General features: G+C 35.0%; 1 protein-coding gene and 1 long non-coding RNA gene across 2 annotated transcripts in view; one reads left to right on the top strand and one right to left on the bottom strand.

Annotated features, from left to right (window-relative positions):
* The window catches only part of LOC125666639 (uncharacterized), a 3,342-nt gene extending 1,567 nt beyond the window's left edge, over positions 1 to 1,775 (top strand). The window contains exon 3 of the long non-coding RNA XR_008802173.1: positions 1 to 1,775. This exon is cut by the window's left edge and continues 17 nt beyond it. This is a non-coding gene — a long non-coding RNA (uncharacterized LOC125666639).
* LOC125672113 (uncharacterized) overlaps positions 1 to 18,552 on the bottom strand; it is a 197,988-nt gene that overhangs the window by 150,207 nt on the left and 29,229 nt on the right. The window contains exons 12-21 of the mRNA XM_056161740.1: positions 17,728 to 17,890; positions 14,464 to 14,661; positions 10,848 to 11,021; positions 9,343 to 9,525; positions 5,171 to 5,353; positions 4,585 to 4,716; positions 4,186 to 4,380; positions 3,804 to 3,995; positions 2,972 to 3,172; positions 2,240 to 2,431 (exon numbers count right to left, since the gene is read on the bottom strand). Of these exons, the coding sequence (XP_056017715.1) occupies positions 2,240 to 2,431; positions 2,972 to 3,172; positions 3,804 to 3,995; positions 4,186 to 4,380; positions 4,585 to 4,716; positions 5,171 to 5,353; positions 9,343 to 9,525; positions 10,848 to 11,021; positions 14,464 to 14,661; positions 17,728 to 17,890 (1,813 nt within the window). The remainder of the gene's footprint in view (positions 1 to 2,239; positions 2,432 to 2,971; positions 3,173 to 3,803; positions 3,996 to 4,185; positions 4,381 to 4,584; positions 4,717 to 5,170; positions 5,354 to 9,342; positions 9,526 to 10,847; positions 11,022 to 14,463; positions 14,662 to 17,727; positions 17,891 to 18,552) is intronic.

Consider the following 18,552-nt stretch of genomic DNA (forward strand, 5'->3'; position numbering starts at 1 on the left):
AGAAGAAATAAAGAAGCAATAATAGACTCAAACCAGCAATCTTTGCAAATGCAAGAATGTAGAACCCAGCAGTAATTACGTGCCCGAGTCCTGCAGTTCGAATGTTCCAGTACTCGTCGGGAACACTTCTGGACCTAGCAAGTATGCTTAAGACTACTACATCAATCAGCAACACACCTGTACCTGAGTCAGCAACTTGAAAGAACCCTGCTATACTCGTGTGTCTGTGCCATACAATAACTCAGTTGTACTTAATGGTCAAGATGTGTTAACCTCTGTCAGCAACACCTCAGTACCTTGCAGTTAAAATAAGCCTGTGCCAGTACGCAACTCGAAAGAACCCTACTGTCATACTCGTGTGCTTGTGCCAAATAACAAAATTTCGAATGTAATTCTTTGAGATTTATTTTTAATCAACTGCTCTAATAATGATGACTGTGCTATTCAAAATCTCAACACTCTTAGCCTGTGGTCTTTTCTCAAAGATTCAGTGTTTGATGATTTGTGGATTCAAGGGAGAGTATATATATACATTATTTGCTGTGGTTCGGAATTACCATAGTGCTTAACAGTAATCTTATTACAGTTTATTTCTAGTCATCATGATCTATTGTTTTAAAATATTAATTAAGCTCTGATTTTAATTGTATAATTTCATTTTGATAACGTTTATAACCTAAATTCAAATCTTTGTCAGAAATTAATCTGTTATGTTAATAAATATTTTGCTTTTTATATATATATCTATACGCATGGGGGGAAAATGGATGCGCATCGATGGGCTGATATAATTTTTTATCTTTCTATTTCAAATTGGTATAATTATCAATTTTGTGAAATATTACATGGTAACTGTTGTAAGTTTCATATAATGTCCAAAAATTGTTACAGATATAGCACCCCCTTGTAATTAACCTTTTACAAATTTACTCTATGGGACATAAACTGACAAATCATTGGAAAAAATTCAACTCTACTCCATGAAATATATTTGAATTTTAATATCACATGTATAATGTGTCTATTTTTTATCATTTTAAAAATTTGTTTGCATCCTTAGGATCATTATGAATTTGTGTTAATTAGTTATTGAACTACATATTACATATATTATTAGAAATATTTAAAACTACTATACATCTGTACAATCTCCTTTGTTAGTTATGTGATTATTATTGAATGTACTTGTCAACTGATGAAAAATTTAAGCTGTTACACAGGCATAATTATGTATTGTTAAATACAGTTCCAATTTTCAAATACCTGTCAGTTATTGTGTTCATTATTTTTTCAATCTTGTATTCCGTTATAGGAGTTACTAAATATGCAGGCCACAAGTAGACTCCTGTATGTAATTTTTTTGCCTTGGCTGTTGATGAGGCGTATTTTCGCTAAAGACGTATTTCCTTATTGAGGCGTACTTTCTACAATTGGAGGGTTTTTGTACGGGTGTATTTTTGCTAGAGACGTATTTCCTAGTTGAGGCGTATTTTCTTTTTAAAGGCGTACTTATTAATCTAGACGTACTAATTTGCATAATTCAAGCTAAATTACGCCAGTATTTTTCATAGGATTTGTTGTTTTTTGTACGGGTGTATTTTCGCTAGAGACGTATTTCCTAGTTGAGGCGTATTTTCTTTTTAAAGGCGTACTTATTAATCTAGATGTACTAATTTGCATAATTCAAGCTAAATTACGCCCGGAGTACGCCTCAGGTACGCCAGTATTTTCCATAGGATTTGTTGTTAAAAATCTAGCTGGACTTTCAGAATTATGGGTACTCCAGGAAATTTTAAAAATTACGTGAGCAAATTTTCGTACGGGCGACTGCTACACCATCTTTTGATGCAGAACTTTCCCTGTGTGATTCTTGAATTTCTTTGTTACATGTACTAGGCCAAGGCTTCTGTTTTTTACTATTGATAAATCCAAAGTGCTCTAAACCTCGTTTTCCCGCCATCTTGATTATTTTGACCGAGACTGAAAAATATTTATTTAGACTTCCGATCCCGATTCTAAAATTTTACTGGTTGCCAAAATTTTCTTCACTCGCGAAAACGCGACTTTATAATCTCTAGTCGCAAAACTGATTTTCTGGTCGCAAATGCGACCGTTTTACTCGCAACTTGGAGCACTGTGAGACATAAATTTTGTTGCTATTATAATTCTTTTGTGTGCCCATTATCACATGTGTGTAAGTGTTTATCATTCATGGAGCAGCTTGAAACATATCACCAACCTGTACATGTGAGATTTCCAAAACTCCACTGTCCATTCTCCTGGCAAGTGACTCTGTAGTCTCCATTCACTGACTCTCCACTAAGAATTGAACCAGACTGACAGCTAAAGTTGAATGTACTACCAAAAAGTGTATTGGTATAGCTGTACAGATTGGCACCAGGAACCTGCTCTGGAGTCCCACAGTCAATCACTGAATAAGATTTTTGATGAAGTATTAGGCATGGTAAATTTGAAACTAGTTTAAACCGAGTCACATACATCACACAGACTCAGAAACACAATATACATCAAGTTAACAACAAAAAATTTGGGAAATTCCTTAATAGACAGTCATAGATGTGCTGTCGTTGATCCATGTTTAAGAGTTTTCAATGTTAATATTTTCAGTTTCATCCCTAAAAACTTTATGTGATCAGTCAAATTCAGCATTTTAAGTACATATAGTAAGTAGTTAATATCTCAATAGATGTAACTTCTATCTAAGTCCAGGTACAGTGGCTAGGACAAACTGCTTGGGAATAGGATTCGTTCTTTAACTGGGATAATGTCACAAGCGCAATTGCTCATGATCTTCCCAGCTTTACTGAAGAGAGCTAAAAATCTAGATCTAATAACAGCTTAATTTCTACCAATTTTTCAAGTGATCATACACTAATTCAGGATAATATGGTCACTAAAACCCGAAACTGTTAACTTTGTGTTAACAAAACCACGCTGTTGTCCTACTAACCTGGACATGTAAGATTGTCTCCAAGAAGATCATACTTAGACAGCGAACTTTCTCCACAATACAAGGACAGGTTCCGAAATTTTGATCCATATTTACACTCAATGATAACTTCAGTTCCAAATTCAACAGCTGAATTCTCACTTGGGAAAATCTTATTGTAATTAGGATCTGAATTAAGAGTAGGTGTCATACAGGTTCCCTCTGAAAAACAGTAACTAATTTATATAGCAATTATTATAGTCTTTTTACTTTTAACATTCTAAAATTGCTTAATATACATAAGACAATATAATTCATAATTATATGGTATGACAATGAGGCTTTCCTATAACTGATTTCTTGAAATGAAATTAAAGTCTACCTCCTTTCATACCTGCCAAAATTTTCAAATGCTAATCTAATATTTTTGCAGTTATGAAGTCCATGAGTACTGAACCGTATCAGTAACTAAATCACAGTTGTTCATTCACACGCAAATTCATGCTGTGAAATCTTGCATTAAAACTAGATGACAGTGCTTTTGAAAATACAGGACAGACAAAATTACAGGATTTTAGATGTCCCATTGGGATACTTTAAGGAATGATTTTACAGGATAAATTGTATCTCAGCAAGATGAATGACACTTAAAATACAGCGACTCTTTCTTTTCAAAGTTTGATTCAATAAATTCTTAATTTTTTATCGATAGATCTGATATAACTGATAACTTTCAACAATTTGGAAATAAGTGAATTTAGTATCTGGTTTTACGTCTACAAACTGCTCCTGATCAAAGTTCAAATTATCGAATACCTCTGTATCATTTCTAAATTCAATTATAGATACACACTTGTACAATTTGTCATATCAGTTGACCACTTCCCAAAGCTCTGATCCACGTCACATTTCAATTTAGTCTTCAGAGGATCTGGAAAGTAGCCATGGTCACATTCCACCATTATTTCATCCTCGTAGTAGAAAAATTGCTTGTTGCTCAGTATCTTGCCATTTGTAGGAGGTATTGGTGTCGGACATTGAGCCCCTGAAATCAGTAGCAATGCAGTAGCAATTTCACTTTGAACTTTTACTTTTGGTTTAAATCAAGATGAGGTAATTCTGTCATCCAAATCAGATTTCATATTTCCCAATCTAAAAACACTGACCCACAAAATTTAACAGTTTTAATTACAGTTTTAAAATAAGAAAGTAAAAGTCGTACAGATTGTACTTACGGACACATGTATAGTTTACTCTGATTTTATCTCCTGCTTTTGTCCCAGTTTCTCCATCTGCCAAGCTGATGTTATTGAAGCCCACCTCTGTATACAACTGATATCCCACATCACAGGCACAGCGAAATGAGCCTGCTGGGCTGTTTTCGCAGTTTTGACTGCATCCTCCATTATCATTACTGCACTCATCAATATCTGTTAGGACAAGAAAACAACCATTAGAAACATAAGTATTTCTAAAAATCATCATCAAGAGTTCAAAAGGACAGTCTCTTGGACTAGGATTACAGCTTAGTAAACACATTTTTCATTGGACAACCTCTTAGACCCAATACTTCTAGCTAGGATTACAACTTTTCAAAAGCAGTGGTAGTACATAGGAATTTCTTCTATGGTTACCTGTGCAATGTCCTGTTGCTCGTGGTCTTCCATAACCATCTTTACAATTACATACATAAGAACCAAAGGTATCTTCACACTCATTGTTAGAAAAACTAACACATGGATCATTAGATGTGCATTCATCGTTGTCTAGAACAAAGAAAATCAAATATAGTATCTTTCATACCCACACATGTCAGTTTGAACAATATTGACCAATGACCACCCCATTTTTATTTAGTCATTCATTCTAAAAGCTAGATTTTCCAATCAACTGATCTGATATGAATTACAATTAAAGTACTATCAAACAAAGCAGATCAACTGATCTGATTTAATTTACTGTATACCGGTACATACACATCTTCGCACAAGAGGAGGTTTATAAACCATTCACAAATTACTAGTCTGTCACTTGATTCAGTACAATTCATAAATCATCATCTGACCATGGACTTTGCCTTCAGTAAACATACTTTTTCCAGGTAAAAAAATTCATGTTGTATATATAGTTTTAAACATGCTTTACTTCAGTAATAACATTTGAAATAATGTTGGTTTGAATTGGTTTAAACCACACAAGATTGTCATTGGTAGAACTTACTGACACAAGGATCCAGAGCTAAAAACAGTCCATCACTCCCACAAGTGACCTCTCTTTGATAACTATTAGTGCCATTCACAATAAATCCAGAACTGCAGTTGAGTTTGGCCTTCCCTTCATACTCTACATCACCACTAGCCTCCACCATACCATACATTACCTGTGGTATGGGGCATTTTATCTCTGCAATGGATATTTGCTACTTACAATATCTATCTATCTATCTATATATTTATATATTACTTTTCACATAAAATCATCATCAGAACTTTTATGAACCAATGAGAATTGTACCAACAGAAAAAATCATGAAAATCTAAACATGTGAAATTAAAGATATTTACAGTAATCAATATATGTTCAACTGCAACTCGACCAACTTTTCTCCAAGAACATTCAGACTGAAGATGTTCAAACTGAATACTGATATAACGATTTATCAAATGCTTTTATAACGGTCACACTGACAGATAGATAGATGTCCTTTGTAATGTATTTCTAAACATGAAAGACTACCTTTTGCAAAAAGATCAACTGAATTCCATTCAATTAACTAGACCTGTCAAAATGGGATTAATACATGAAATCTGAAATACAACAAATCTTTAGGCCACAAACACAAAGTTTCTAAATTCCATACATCACAAAGATTCTAATGTTTCCAGGGTATCAAAATATGGTCATAACAAGAATTTTACATTTTTATCCCAGTGACCTTGACATTATTCACAAATATGACCTTGGTCTAGCATCATAACACACAAGTAGCCTGTGTGTAATACTGGTATATGATTGTCTATGGTTTCTCTGCTAAAGACATGGTTTGTACATTGAACACTTACCTCATCCACATGACATTAGTCAAAATTACAACACACTCTCAAGTCATTTGAAACTTTCATCATCAGTATGAGCAAACAGTGATCAGCAGGAGTTGAATGGGATGGATTTAACAAGATGGCATTGTGATGATAAGTATGTGTAGCAGACATGGTGATAGACGGCCACAGACTATCACAATCTAGTCTACCATCATACCATGTTTGACTGAAATCCTTTGAATTGTGTTTGGGGACATATTTAATATGGCATATACAAGTATATGACACTTTGCAAAATTTTAATACATTCACATATTCTTTCTATCTGAAATACATCATTTTGCATGTTTATACTTCTAACAAACAAGAGGCCCATGGGCCACATCGCTCACCTGAGTCACCTTGGCCCATATCTGAAGACTTTCCATATATATTTGCATGTAAAACCTTGGTCCCTATTATGGCCCAAACTACCCTTTGCAAACTTGAATCTACACTATGTCAGAAAGCTTTCATGTAAATGTCAACTTCTTTGGCCCAATGGTTCTTTTAAAGCTTTTTTCTATATTTGTATGTAAAACTTTGACCCCCCCCCCCCCCCCCACTTGTGGCCCTATCCTACCCCCCGGGGACCATGATTTGAACAAACTTGAATCTGCACTATGTCAGAAAGTTTTCTTGTAAATCTCAGCTTTTCTGACTAAGTGGTTATTGAGAAAAAGATTTTAACTATATATTTGTATGTAAAACTTTGATCCCCCTTCTGGCCCCATCCTACCCCCGGATCCCATGATTTGAAGAAATTTGAATCTGCACTATGTCAGAATGTTTTCATGTAAAAATCAGCTTTTCTGACTCAGTGGTTCTTGAGAAGAAGATTTTTCCTATATATTTGTATGTAAAACTTTGATCCCCTATTGTGGCCCCATCCAACCCCCGGAGCCCATGATTTGAACAAACTTGAATCTGCATTATGTCAGGAAGCTTTCATGTAAATCTCAGCTTTTCTGGCTTAGTGGTTCTTGAGAAGAAGATTTTTAAAGTTTTTCCCTATATATTTGTGTGTAAAACTTTGATCCACCCCTTGGGGCCCCATCTTATCCCCGGGGGCCCTGATTTGAACAAACTTGAATCTGCACTATGTCAGAAAGTTTTCATGTAAAAATCAGCTTTTCTGGCTTAGTGGTTCTTGAGAAGAAGATTTTTAAAGTTTTTCCCTATATATTTGTGTGTAAAACTTTGATCCACCCCTTGGGGCCCCATCTTATCCCCGGGGGCCCTGATTTGAACAAACTTGAATCTGCACTATGTCAGAAAGTTTTCATGTAAAAATCAGCTTTTCTGGCTTAGTGGTTCTTGAGAAGATTTTTAAAGATTTTTCCTATATATTTGTATGTAAAACTTTGATCCCCTATTGTGGCCCCATCCAACCCCAGGGGCCCATGATTTGAACAAACTTGAATCTGCATTATGTCAGGAAGCTTTCATGTAAATCTCAGCTTTTCTGGCTCAGTGGTTCTTGAGAAGAAGATTTTTAAAAGTTTTTCCCTATATATTTGTGTGTAAAACTTTGATCCCCCCTTGGGGCCCCATCCTATCCCCGGGGGCCATGATTTGAACAAACTTGAATCTGCACTATGTCAGGAAGTTTTCATGTAAAAATCAGCTTTTCTGACTCAGTGGTTCTTGAGAAGAAGATTTTTAAAGATTTTTCCTATATATTTGTATGTAAAACTTTGATCCCCTATTGTGGCCCCATCCAACCCCCGAGGCCCATGATTTGAACAAACTTGAATCTGCATTATGTCAGGAAGCTTTCATGTAAATCTCAGCTTTTCTGGCTTAGTGGTTCTTGAGAAGAAGATTTTTAAAAGTTTTTCCCTATATATTTGTGTGTAAAACTTTGATCCCCCCTTGGGGCCCCATCCTATCCCCGGGGGCCATGATTTGAACAAACTTGAATCTGCACTATGCCAGGAAGTTTTCATGTAAAAATCAGCTTTTCTGACTCAGTGGTTCTTGAGAAGAAGATTTTTAAAGATTTTTCCTATATATTTGTATGTAAAACTTTGATCCCCTATTGTGGCCCCATCCAACCCCCGAGGCCCATGATTTGAACAAACTTGAATCTGCATTATGTCAGGGAGCTTTCATGTAAATCTCAGCTTTTCTGGCTTAGTGGTTCTTGAGAAGAAGATTTTTAAAGTTTTTCCCTATATATTTGTGTGTAAAACTTTGATCCCCCCTTGGGGCCCCATCCTATCCCCGAGGGCCATGATTTGAACAAACTTGAATCTGCACTATGCCAGGAAGTTTTCATGTAAAAATCAGCTTTTCTGACTCAGTGGTTCTTGAGAAGAAGATTTTTAAAGATTTTTCCTATATATTTGTATGTAAAACTTTGATCCCCTATTGTGGCCCCATCCAACCCCCGAGGCCCATGATTTGAACAAACTTGAATCTGCATTATGTCAGGGAGCTTTCATGTAAATCTCAGCTTTTCTGGCTTAGTGGTTCTTGAGAAGAAGATTTTTAAAGTTTTTCCCTATATATTTGTGTGTAAAACTTTGATCCCCCCTTGGGGCCCCATCTTATCCCCGGGGGCCATGATTTGAACAAACTTGAATCTGCACTATGTCAGAAAGTTTTCATGTAAAAATCAGCTTTTCTGGCTTAGTGGTTCTTGAGAAGAAGATTTTTAAAGATTTTTCCTATATATTTGTATGTAAAACTTTGATCCCCTATTGTGGCCCCATCCAACCCCAGGGGCCCATGATTTGAACAAACTTGAATCTGCATTATGTCAGGAAGCTTTCATGTAAATCTCAGCTTTTCTGGCTTAGTGGTTCTTGAGAAGAAGATTTTTAAAGTTTTTACCTATATATTTGTATGTAAAACTTTGATCCCCCCTTGTGGCCCCATCCTACCACCGGGGGCCATGATTTGAACAAACTTGAATCTGCAATATGTCAGGAAGCTTTCAGGTAAATTTCAGCTCTTCTGGCCCAGTGGTTCTTGAGAAGAAGATTTTTAAATGACCCCACCCTATTTTTGCATTTTTGTGATTATCTCCCCTTTGAAAGGGACATGGCCCTTCATTTGAACAAACTTGAAAGCCCTTCACCCAAGGATGCTTTTGGCCAAGTTAGGTTGAAATTGCCCCAGTGGTTCTGGAGAAGAAGTCGAAAATGTGAAAAGTTTACGGACAGACGGACAGACAGACAGACAGACGGACGCCGGACAAAATGTGATCAGATTAGCTCACTTGAACCTTCAGTTCAGGTGAGCTAAAAATACAAATAAGCTAATTCACTGTATTTTGGAAGAAGCTATGTTTCTTGACTTTCTTACTCTGACAAGTTGGGACAGGATGCGACCAGTTGCCGTCTGATTTGCAGTGGATGTATACAGATCCTACGAGGTCATATCCTGGATCACAGCTAAACATCAACACAGAGGCATATTCTGTACCACTCCCAGCAGTTGTATTTACTTCTCCATTAGTAGGCTTAGTTATTGGACTGCATTGTTGAGCTGTAAGTAATCTCGATGTTTATACATCTTCCAATCAACATGTCATGCCACAAAATTGCAATACCATGGTATTTTTAAAACTTCATGTCATTGTAAATGTGTGTGTGTGGGGGGGTGGGGGTGGGGGGGTGGGGGGTGTTATTGGTAGATATCTCATGTTGAGCAAATTCCCAAAAGTATCTTTGGTAAAAAAAAAAATCACAACAAAGTTTTTAAGGAAGAAAATCACTAAACAGTAGAGATCCATTTACAAAACATGTGACTGAATACTGTGGAATCATTAGAATTCGTGGTGGCTTGATTTTCATGGAATTCGTGGGTACCCCTCACCCACGAATTTACATCCTAAACGAATAAAGACATTCTAGAGTTATCTTTCTTACAGATATATAAATCCACGAAATTACGTGCCCACGAACCCGTAAAAATTCAGCAATCCACGAAAATTGGCCCCCAAAAATTTAAATGATTCTACAGTAGTACGTGCTGTCAACCAGTTACAGGGTCAAAATTGATGAATGCATATTTCATCATAATTCAACTTGCCATTATATTCTAACAGGAACATATTCACTGGTATTTTCTACATTGATGTCCATCCATAATGCAAATATTAGATTGTACTTTGTACCCAATGATTTCCAATGATAAAATATGAATTCATCTTTCAAAAACTTACATGCAACTGTAAATGTACCATCTCACTACTAAATTCAATAATCTAAATATGGACAGCAAAGCAGAATCTATAAAGTTTTTGATTAGTACATATTCAATGCATTTCTATTTGGAAATTTGAAACTTGAATTTTTTGATGTATGATAATGATAATGGATGATTACTTATTCAGATCATCCTTCATTGTACCGGTATACCTTTACTGCCATGTAATTCATAGAATAAAAATTCTTTTATAAAACAAATAAAACACTATATTTGAGCATTTTTGCATAAATGTTACTTTTTACATGAGCAGTATGACTTTTTGTGCTTGTTCAAATTAACAGTTTTTCAACAATGCAACAAAATTATTTAGTAAGCTACAAGAAAATTTCTTTTACCAATATATTTCATAAAATGAACCATAATGTCTCTTGAAGCACATGTATCAATACAACGTCAGTTTATACAACATTGATAGGTGTGTTTAAATTTCACAAGTTTAGGTCTTATAGACTGAAAATAAATAGAAATTAGAAACTGTAACAATTAAAAATTTTGGGCGATTTTTGCCTTTCAAGTCCCTCCTTCTTTAGATTTACAGTAGTTCATGATGTATGCTTTAAGTTCACAGTGTTTTTATGTATGTTATTTTCACTTACCATTGCATTGAGGTGCTGTCTCCCACATTCCATTCTCCTTACACTGTATTACAGGTGAGCCACCTATAGTGAAGCCTCCATTGCATTCGTATGTTGCATTATCTCCCACTTTTGGGCCTGTTGCTTCTTTCAATATTCCATTTTGAACAGCTGGCGGGGTACTGCAGTATGTAACTGCAATTTGGAAAATATTTCAATTCAGTTTTGTATCTTATCACACAATCTTACAAACCATGCCAGTGTATACCATAACATGCAGAATTGTTTGAACTTGTATTTAAACAATTTATAACACATTGAAACTCTGATAGGTGAAATTTCAAAGAGCTATCATTTTCTCTACAAACAACCTTAAAACTTTTTATGCTGTAATGCACACAAACAAGACGGTTAAATAAATTAAAGCATTCATTTATTAAATTTGGTGCACTGTTTCCACAAGTTTGCAGATAAAATGTCCAATGAAACACATCCATACATCAATTGAATTTTATTTGGTATCCTGCCTTTCATGAAAATGTGCAATATACTTAAAAAACCACACTCAGAAAGTGCTTAATTTGAAAATTATATTTATGAATCCATATATCACAGTCTGGCTTGTAGAAATTCAACAATTCAGAACAAAGATGATCAAATTTTTTTTTACACATTTACAGAAATGTATTAAGAATGCCGTTACTTAAAGAATATCAACATAATGACAGAAATTTAAAATGCCTCATACATAAGTCATAATGGTCCTGCACATGGTTCATGCAGGCTTATCAACTTCAGAGTCCACGGCTTTTCCAAGACTTTGCGAAATCTTACCATTTGTTTTCCTTACCAAATTCCAAACAAAAACTGAACCAATAAATGAATTGAAATAAACAAATATGCAAATTGAACTTTCATAATTTCCATCCAAATTGGTCAGGAATTTAATGAAATTCAACCACTTTTCAAAGACAAAACCTAAAATTCCATAGCACACAAGAGCCCCCATTTTATTTTTCATGACTTTCAAAACACTATTTGAAAGTGAATCCAAAGACTCTCTGTGACCTGTATGAACCACATGATATTTAGAATCAAACATGAAACTTGTCAAAAATGAGCTTCGCATATACCGGTAGAGTAAGAAAGTGGTCTTAACTCTTCACTCAATGTTACACCACAAGAAGTTTACCATATACATGTAGCTATACAATATAGAATTTTGTGCAATTGCTCATATGGTATTGCAGCTATTATTAGATGGGATTACAAATGAATTCTGGAAAAAGATGGGAATTATTACCGAAAATTCGTGCTTCATGTTATGTTTTAGTCTGCTATATCAAAATATATATAAAGATATGCTGTGAAATATTTTGTTGCTTAGGGGACAATGGGCTCGAGGTTCTAAGTAGCATTCATACTATGTAAAAAATATTCTATTCAATGTTCCATTTCCATTGAAATGCAAAATTGTCAACAACAAAAAAAGTCCTGCAATTTATTCAAATGTTTTATTTCATTACCAAGAAAGAGAACTCTAATCCAACAGTTGTGCATGCAGTTTATAAATGTAGCAAAGTATTACTCTAACTGATGTGTAATTTCAATAAAAATGCTCTGTTGTATTTGTTGCATTGCCAGGCAATCATATTGTGTAAAGATTTTAGACATGGATATATGAAAAATTCAAGGAGGGAGCCAAAAATTACCCTTTCTTCCATTTACATAATATATAGTTCTTTACATCGGCATCATTTATAAACATACAAGAAGTCCATGGTTCAAGGTTATGAATCAACAACTTTCATAAGTCAAATATAAGCTCCTAATGTCTCTCCATCACAAAGTTATAGTCTAAAACAAATATTTCAAGCTTTTTTATTGCTGTGCTCGACTTTCATTGAATGATCCTGTGTGATCACAAGTAACCTTTACAGTGAAGTACAAGTTTCTAATTCCTCCCCATTACATTTATGACCCAGAGAAACGTTTATAATTCTGTACACCTGGCCCAGGGTCACAAACAATCACTAAGACTTTCTAATGTCTCTCTAGTCCAAAGTTGTACATGTAACCTGAACAAACATTATTATCAAATTACCTGTGACCTTGACCTTGGACAAATAACCTTAGCTCAAAGTTATGACATATGGTCATAAGAATCCTTTGTTAGAGTTTCTTATGGGTTTCCATCACAAATGATGGCAGACACAGAGTGGGGTGTAAGGATCTCAGACTGACAGACTTGCCAGTATTCTTTGCAGGCCTATAACTATGCATCCAGTATGTGCACTTGTTGTTCTGGAGTTTAGAACCACTTAATATCCCAACCTATGGTCTGATCCAGGAGGCACGAGTTTCATAATTCTATGCTCAGTTCACTGTAACTATGCACTCAGTTTGTTTGCTGCATGTTCAAAAGTTATAATGATTTTGAAAGATAAATACTTTTTGTTTATACATGTACAACCAATTTAGCCCTGTCCTAGGGCCTGTACCCTGGGGCCACAAATATCTCAAGTTTCAGTAGAGGTTTCATGCTCATTATAACTACATACTTAGTTTGCAACCTGATTTTCTCTTCTTTATTTCAAGTTAGGCCCCAACCCTTGGGACCTAAAATGCAGTGACCATGAAATTTAAAATATTTGTTGCGGTATCCTTAAAGAAATTAATAAATTGTTTGAGAGTTAAAAACATTCAAAAGTTTCAAAGCAAAGTGCAGAACAGACTATGCAAAACAAAGGGTGGGCACACTGGTAGCAGTTGGTGACCTAAAACAATTCCCTTCCCTTCTAAAACTCATCCTTTTCAAGTCAACATATATGAATCATTCTCTAAATGTTCCCATAAAGACCACTTGATAACCTGACCGATGACTGGCAATGTTTTGGTTTGTCAGTATTTTGATCTTTTATAAGTGACACCGTTTTTAATACATGTAATAAATTTGATATAACCATCTCCAAATTTTTACTAAACGAACACGTCACAACTAACTTTTCTGCATATGACCTAGTACTTTAAAGGTTGCATGATCAGTCATTCTTAAAAACTATACTTTATAAAAATCTTTAAAATGCTTACAAGTAGTAATTAATTTATTTTCAGTCTGATCAACAACTATCAGTAGTATTCAAACATGCAACCATAACCATAACATATCCAATTTCCTTCTATCTCTAGACTGGCATCAGCTAAAGTCTAACCTGAAGTACAACAACCAGTTTGGGCAAATAACCGTGATTTATTAGCATATGCAGGCAATTAATAATCACATAAGGAGAAATCATGGTTAACCTTCTAATCTCCTTCTACAAGAACTACTATAAAATACAAGGAAAAAAATGTAATAAGAGCATCTCCCTATGTTTTGGAACATTACAAATCGTGTGGTCTTGCTTAACAACTGTATGGCCTTTGCCCTTGAAGAATTATTTGAAAGTAATGATATCCTGGAATTTCAAATGCCAAAGTAGGAATTGCTTTGAGCATTGATTGGCTAATTAAACTGTTACGACTTGAATTAGATGATTGGTTGAGAGATGCCCCCCCCCCCCTAGGTGGCAAAATTAAATATTCAATTTTAAGTTGAGATAGTGGAAATAAACAACATTCAGTGATTGAGACTTACTTTGACAATCAGGTATTCTGGGTCGATTCCAATTTCCTCCAGGTAAACACTTCAGATCAACAGAACTCTTCCTGTTATATTCCTCTTGTTTAAATGAGTAGCCTGGCTTACATGATAGAGTGATAACTGTGTGCAAGGCTGTGTACTTTTCTGATTTTGAATTGATTGTCCACTCTGACAGTGTTAACATGGGACAATCTGACAAGTTCAAAAACAAAAAACAATATTACTGTAAATCAATTCAAGTAATATCATGTTATTGGTAATGATAAAGTGCATGTAAATAAAAACCATCATTAATTCCTGTATTTGTAATTTGAATCTTGCAAAAATTGCATGCAAATTATTTTTAATGATAAATAAGTAAGGATTCTATATGTACTTTCTCACCCATCCTATCCTACATCACCATTTTAGTCTAGTCAAATACAATGACAGATGATCAGGCGAGTTACTATAATACTAGTCTAGTCAAATACAATGACAGATGATCAGGTGAATTACTATACTCTCAGTGAAAAATATATCTAAAAAGACTCCTTACTGCTCCTCACCAAGTGAAGGGTAATCATTTGACAGAAAACTGACAAGTCAAAAAAGACAAAGGAGACTGCAATGAATACTTTATCATAAAAAAATATCGAAGTCCTATAACTCCGTAACAAAAACACTAAAAATCTGAAAATCAAAAAGAGTTTTCCTCTTCCTAATTTGAACATTACCATTAAATGCTATGAAAATCTTATCAAGTTATCTCAAGTTAGTGTCTAGATTTCATATTAGTGCTATCAAAACAATTTATGTCCCATAACTCCATAGAGACAAAGCTGATAAATGTGAAAATCACAAAAAAGGTCTTCCTATGCTTAATCAGGGAATTTAAGTTAATGTGTGTCATAGACAGTGCTGATGGAAAAACAGAATGATTAAATCAAGTGCAACAAGAGGCCCATGAGCCACATCGCTCACCTGAGTCACCTTGGCCCATATTTAAAGATTTTCCCTATAAATTGGCATGTAAAACTTTGATCCCTATTGTGGCCCCAACCTACTTCCGGGGGCATGATTTTTACGAACTTGAATCTGCACCATGCCAGGAAGCTTTCATGTAAATGTAAACGTTTCTGGCCCAGTGATTCTTCAGAAGATGATTTTTAAATGATTTTCCCTATATATTTGTATGTAAAACTGCTATCCCTATTTTGGCCCCACCCTACCCCTGGGGGTCACGATTTTAACAGACTTGAATTTGCACAAGTCAGGAAGCTTTCAGGTAAATTTGTACTTTCCTGGCCCAGTGGTTCTTGAGAAGAAGATTTTCAAAGATTTTCCCTATTTATTCCCATTGTAAAACTTTGATCCCCTATTGTAGCCCCAACCTACCCCAGGGGTCATGGTTTTAACAAACTTGAATCTGCACTCTATCAGGAAGCTTTCATCTTCTGGCCCAGTGGTTCTTGAGAAGATTTTTAAATGATCCCACCCTATATTTTGCATTTTTATGAGTATCTCCCCTTCGAAGGGGGCATGGCTCTTCATTTGAATAAACTTGAAAGCCCTTCACCCAAGGATGCTTTTTGTTGAATTTAGTTGAAATTGGCTCAATGGTTCTGGAGAAGAAGAAGAAAATGTGAAAATTTTACAGACAGACGATAGACAACAGGCGATCAGAAAAGCTCACTTGAACTTTCAACTCGGGTGAGCTAAAAAGGTCATTATCTATTTCCATTAGGGCTGTTCCAGAAATGATCAAATGGGGGGGTCGGGCGGCAAATGATATTTTTTTGTGTGGGTGGTCGTATTTTTTCATATTTTATTTGGTCCGTGGTTGGACTGTTCAAAAAATATTTATTATGGGTAGTGGGTAGTTTCTATTGTTTTATTTTGTGCCACGTGGGTGTTGAGTTTTCAGAATATTTTTATTGTCGCTCTTGTCGTGTTGGTTACAAAGGAAAATTGAAAACGTGCTTTCGAAATGCTGCTTTCGAAATCGGAAGTAACATAGAACTATTCGAGTTGTCGCTCTTTGCAGCGCATAACTTTCCATTACGGCACTCTTCAAATTAGAGGCGCGTTTAGTAGGGTCCCTTTGGACGTGATGGCGGTGAACTCTGTTCTGTAGATTATTACAGTTTACAGTGCATCGACTTTGGGAATATTTTGAAACCAATAGGTATTCTGTTTTCTAATAAAAATAGGCAAACCTTAGTTGATTTATACGAGGGTACCGATGCATTATATTTATCAGTCAGTGTGATGGTGATATAGAGGCCTCCGGGCGCGGGCTCCATTAGAAGACGAACGATTCGTGGAAAAACATATCCATACCCATTTCATGGTAATAGCATTGTTTGGACTCCCAATCTTTCCAACATTCCCGCCATAGATGCCTTTGATTGTTGATGTGACATCGTTTCTTCAGAACTACTGTGATACAATGTCGCACAGGCATTACCGTGTCATTGACTAGAATGTTTGTCCCGAAAACCTCGCGAGATCTGTACCGTTTTCATTTTTAAAAATATTTTTGTGGTGGGTGTGGTTAGTTTTTTTTTTTAATTAGATGGGTCATTGTAAAATGAGTTTATCAATTTGATGGGTCATGGGGTAATTTTTTATTTTTTTTTATGGGTGCTTGGTATATACAAAAGGTGCCTCCTGACCCCCCCATGTATTTATTTCTGGAATAGCCCTTACTAATATTAAACCTTTTTTTATCTGTATTGTTAGAAGACATGATTTAATATGTATCTATTTTATGCAATGATTGATAAGTTTAATTGAATAAATATTGAGTCAATTTTAAGTGCGAAAAGGTCATGTTTAGAAACTGTAGCTCAATAACAAGCATTGTGACTCCAGTTTTTTTCTTTTTAAGTTTCCTGATTCTCCTTCTACGTAGAAATCAAAAATACACTTTCCAAAAAATTGACATTACTCAAAATCTCAAGTGCACACCTGTTAAAGAAATTATGTTTTTCATAATGGTTCAAATTTGTATTTTTGCAGATTTATATCTATATATCTTCTATTACATTAATAGTACATGTAATACTACATAGCAATTCATATTTCCAAAATTTGGATAGATATTTGTCAATGGTAATAAATGATTATTCATTTCATACAAGAATGCAATACTGTTTATAATATTACAATATAGGCTGATCATAAAAGAGTATATTTGCTCAATAAAGTTAATGATATAATTGTTGAAAGCTGTTTTCTTTTCATCTTTATTTGAAACTGACTATAATACCATACCAACAGAAAATTCAGCTTTAAATCCTTTTTCCACCAAAACCAGATTGGACTTGAAAGTCACATTTAGATGACCATCAGTAGAACTAAATATTTCTGTAATAGCATTGGTTCCCGTCAATCCACTTCCTGTATGCAAAGCAGTTCCTGCCGTGTCATTGTAGATCTATGATTTCAGAAAGATAATTGTTATATATATGTTCAAACGAAAAAAATTTCAAAGCAACTGATCATCTATACTAGACAGAAGACCAACAGGCCTTATTGGTCAACCGAGTTTTAGATGAAAGTATCACTAGCCTCAAGCGCATTCAAATATCTGCCCTAGCGTCAGAACCCTGGGAATGAGAAATTCACAATTTTGGTATGTCCCTTTCTGCTTTTCCTAAATACACATTTAGTTTTTACAGTATCAGCAAAATTAAAGAACTCTTTCTTATGATAAATATAATCACTATAATTTTGGCCCCACCATGGAACCAAACCCCTGACCTCGAGATCATGAAATTTAAAATTTATGTCCCCTTATCAAACTGATGCTTCAAACCAAATTTGAAAGAATTGGGAAAGAAGTTAAAATTGTTCAATTGTTAACACATATTCAATTACTACTATCAGTTTTTGTCCTTGCTTAATCAAATGCCTATGTCAGTAAATGTATCATATGATGATGCTTGCATATTATTGAGGTAACCAATACATTTTCTGCTGTTTAATATGTGTAGCAATTAGTATGTGTATTATTACATAAAGTCTTGACCCCTATTCAAAACCCAACCAACCCCCTAGGCCACGATTTGAACAAACCTCAATCTGCACTACTGCACA

The sequence above is a fragment of the Ostrea edulis genome, chromosome 4 (assembly GCF_947568905.1).
Source record: "Ostrea edulis chromosome 4, xbOstEdul1.1, whole genome shotgun sequence".
Lineage (NCBI taxonomy): Eukaryota > Metazoa > Mollusca > Bivalvia > Ostreida > Ostreidae > Ostrea > Ostrea edulis.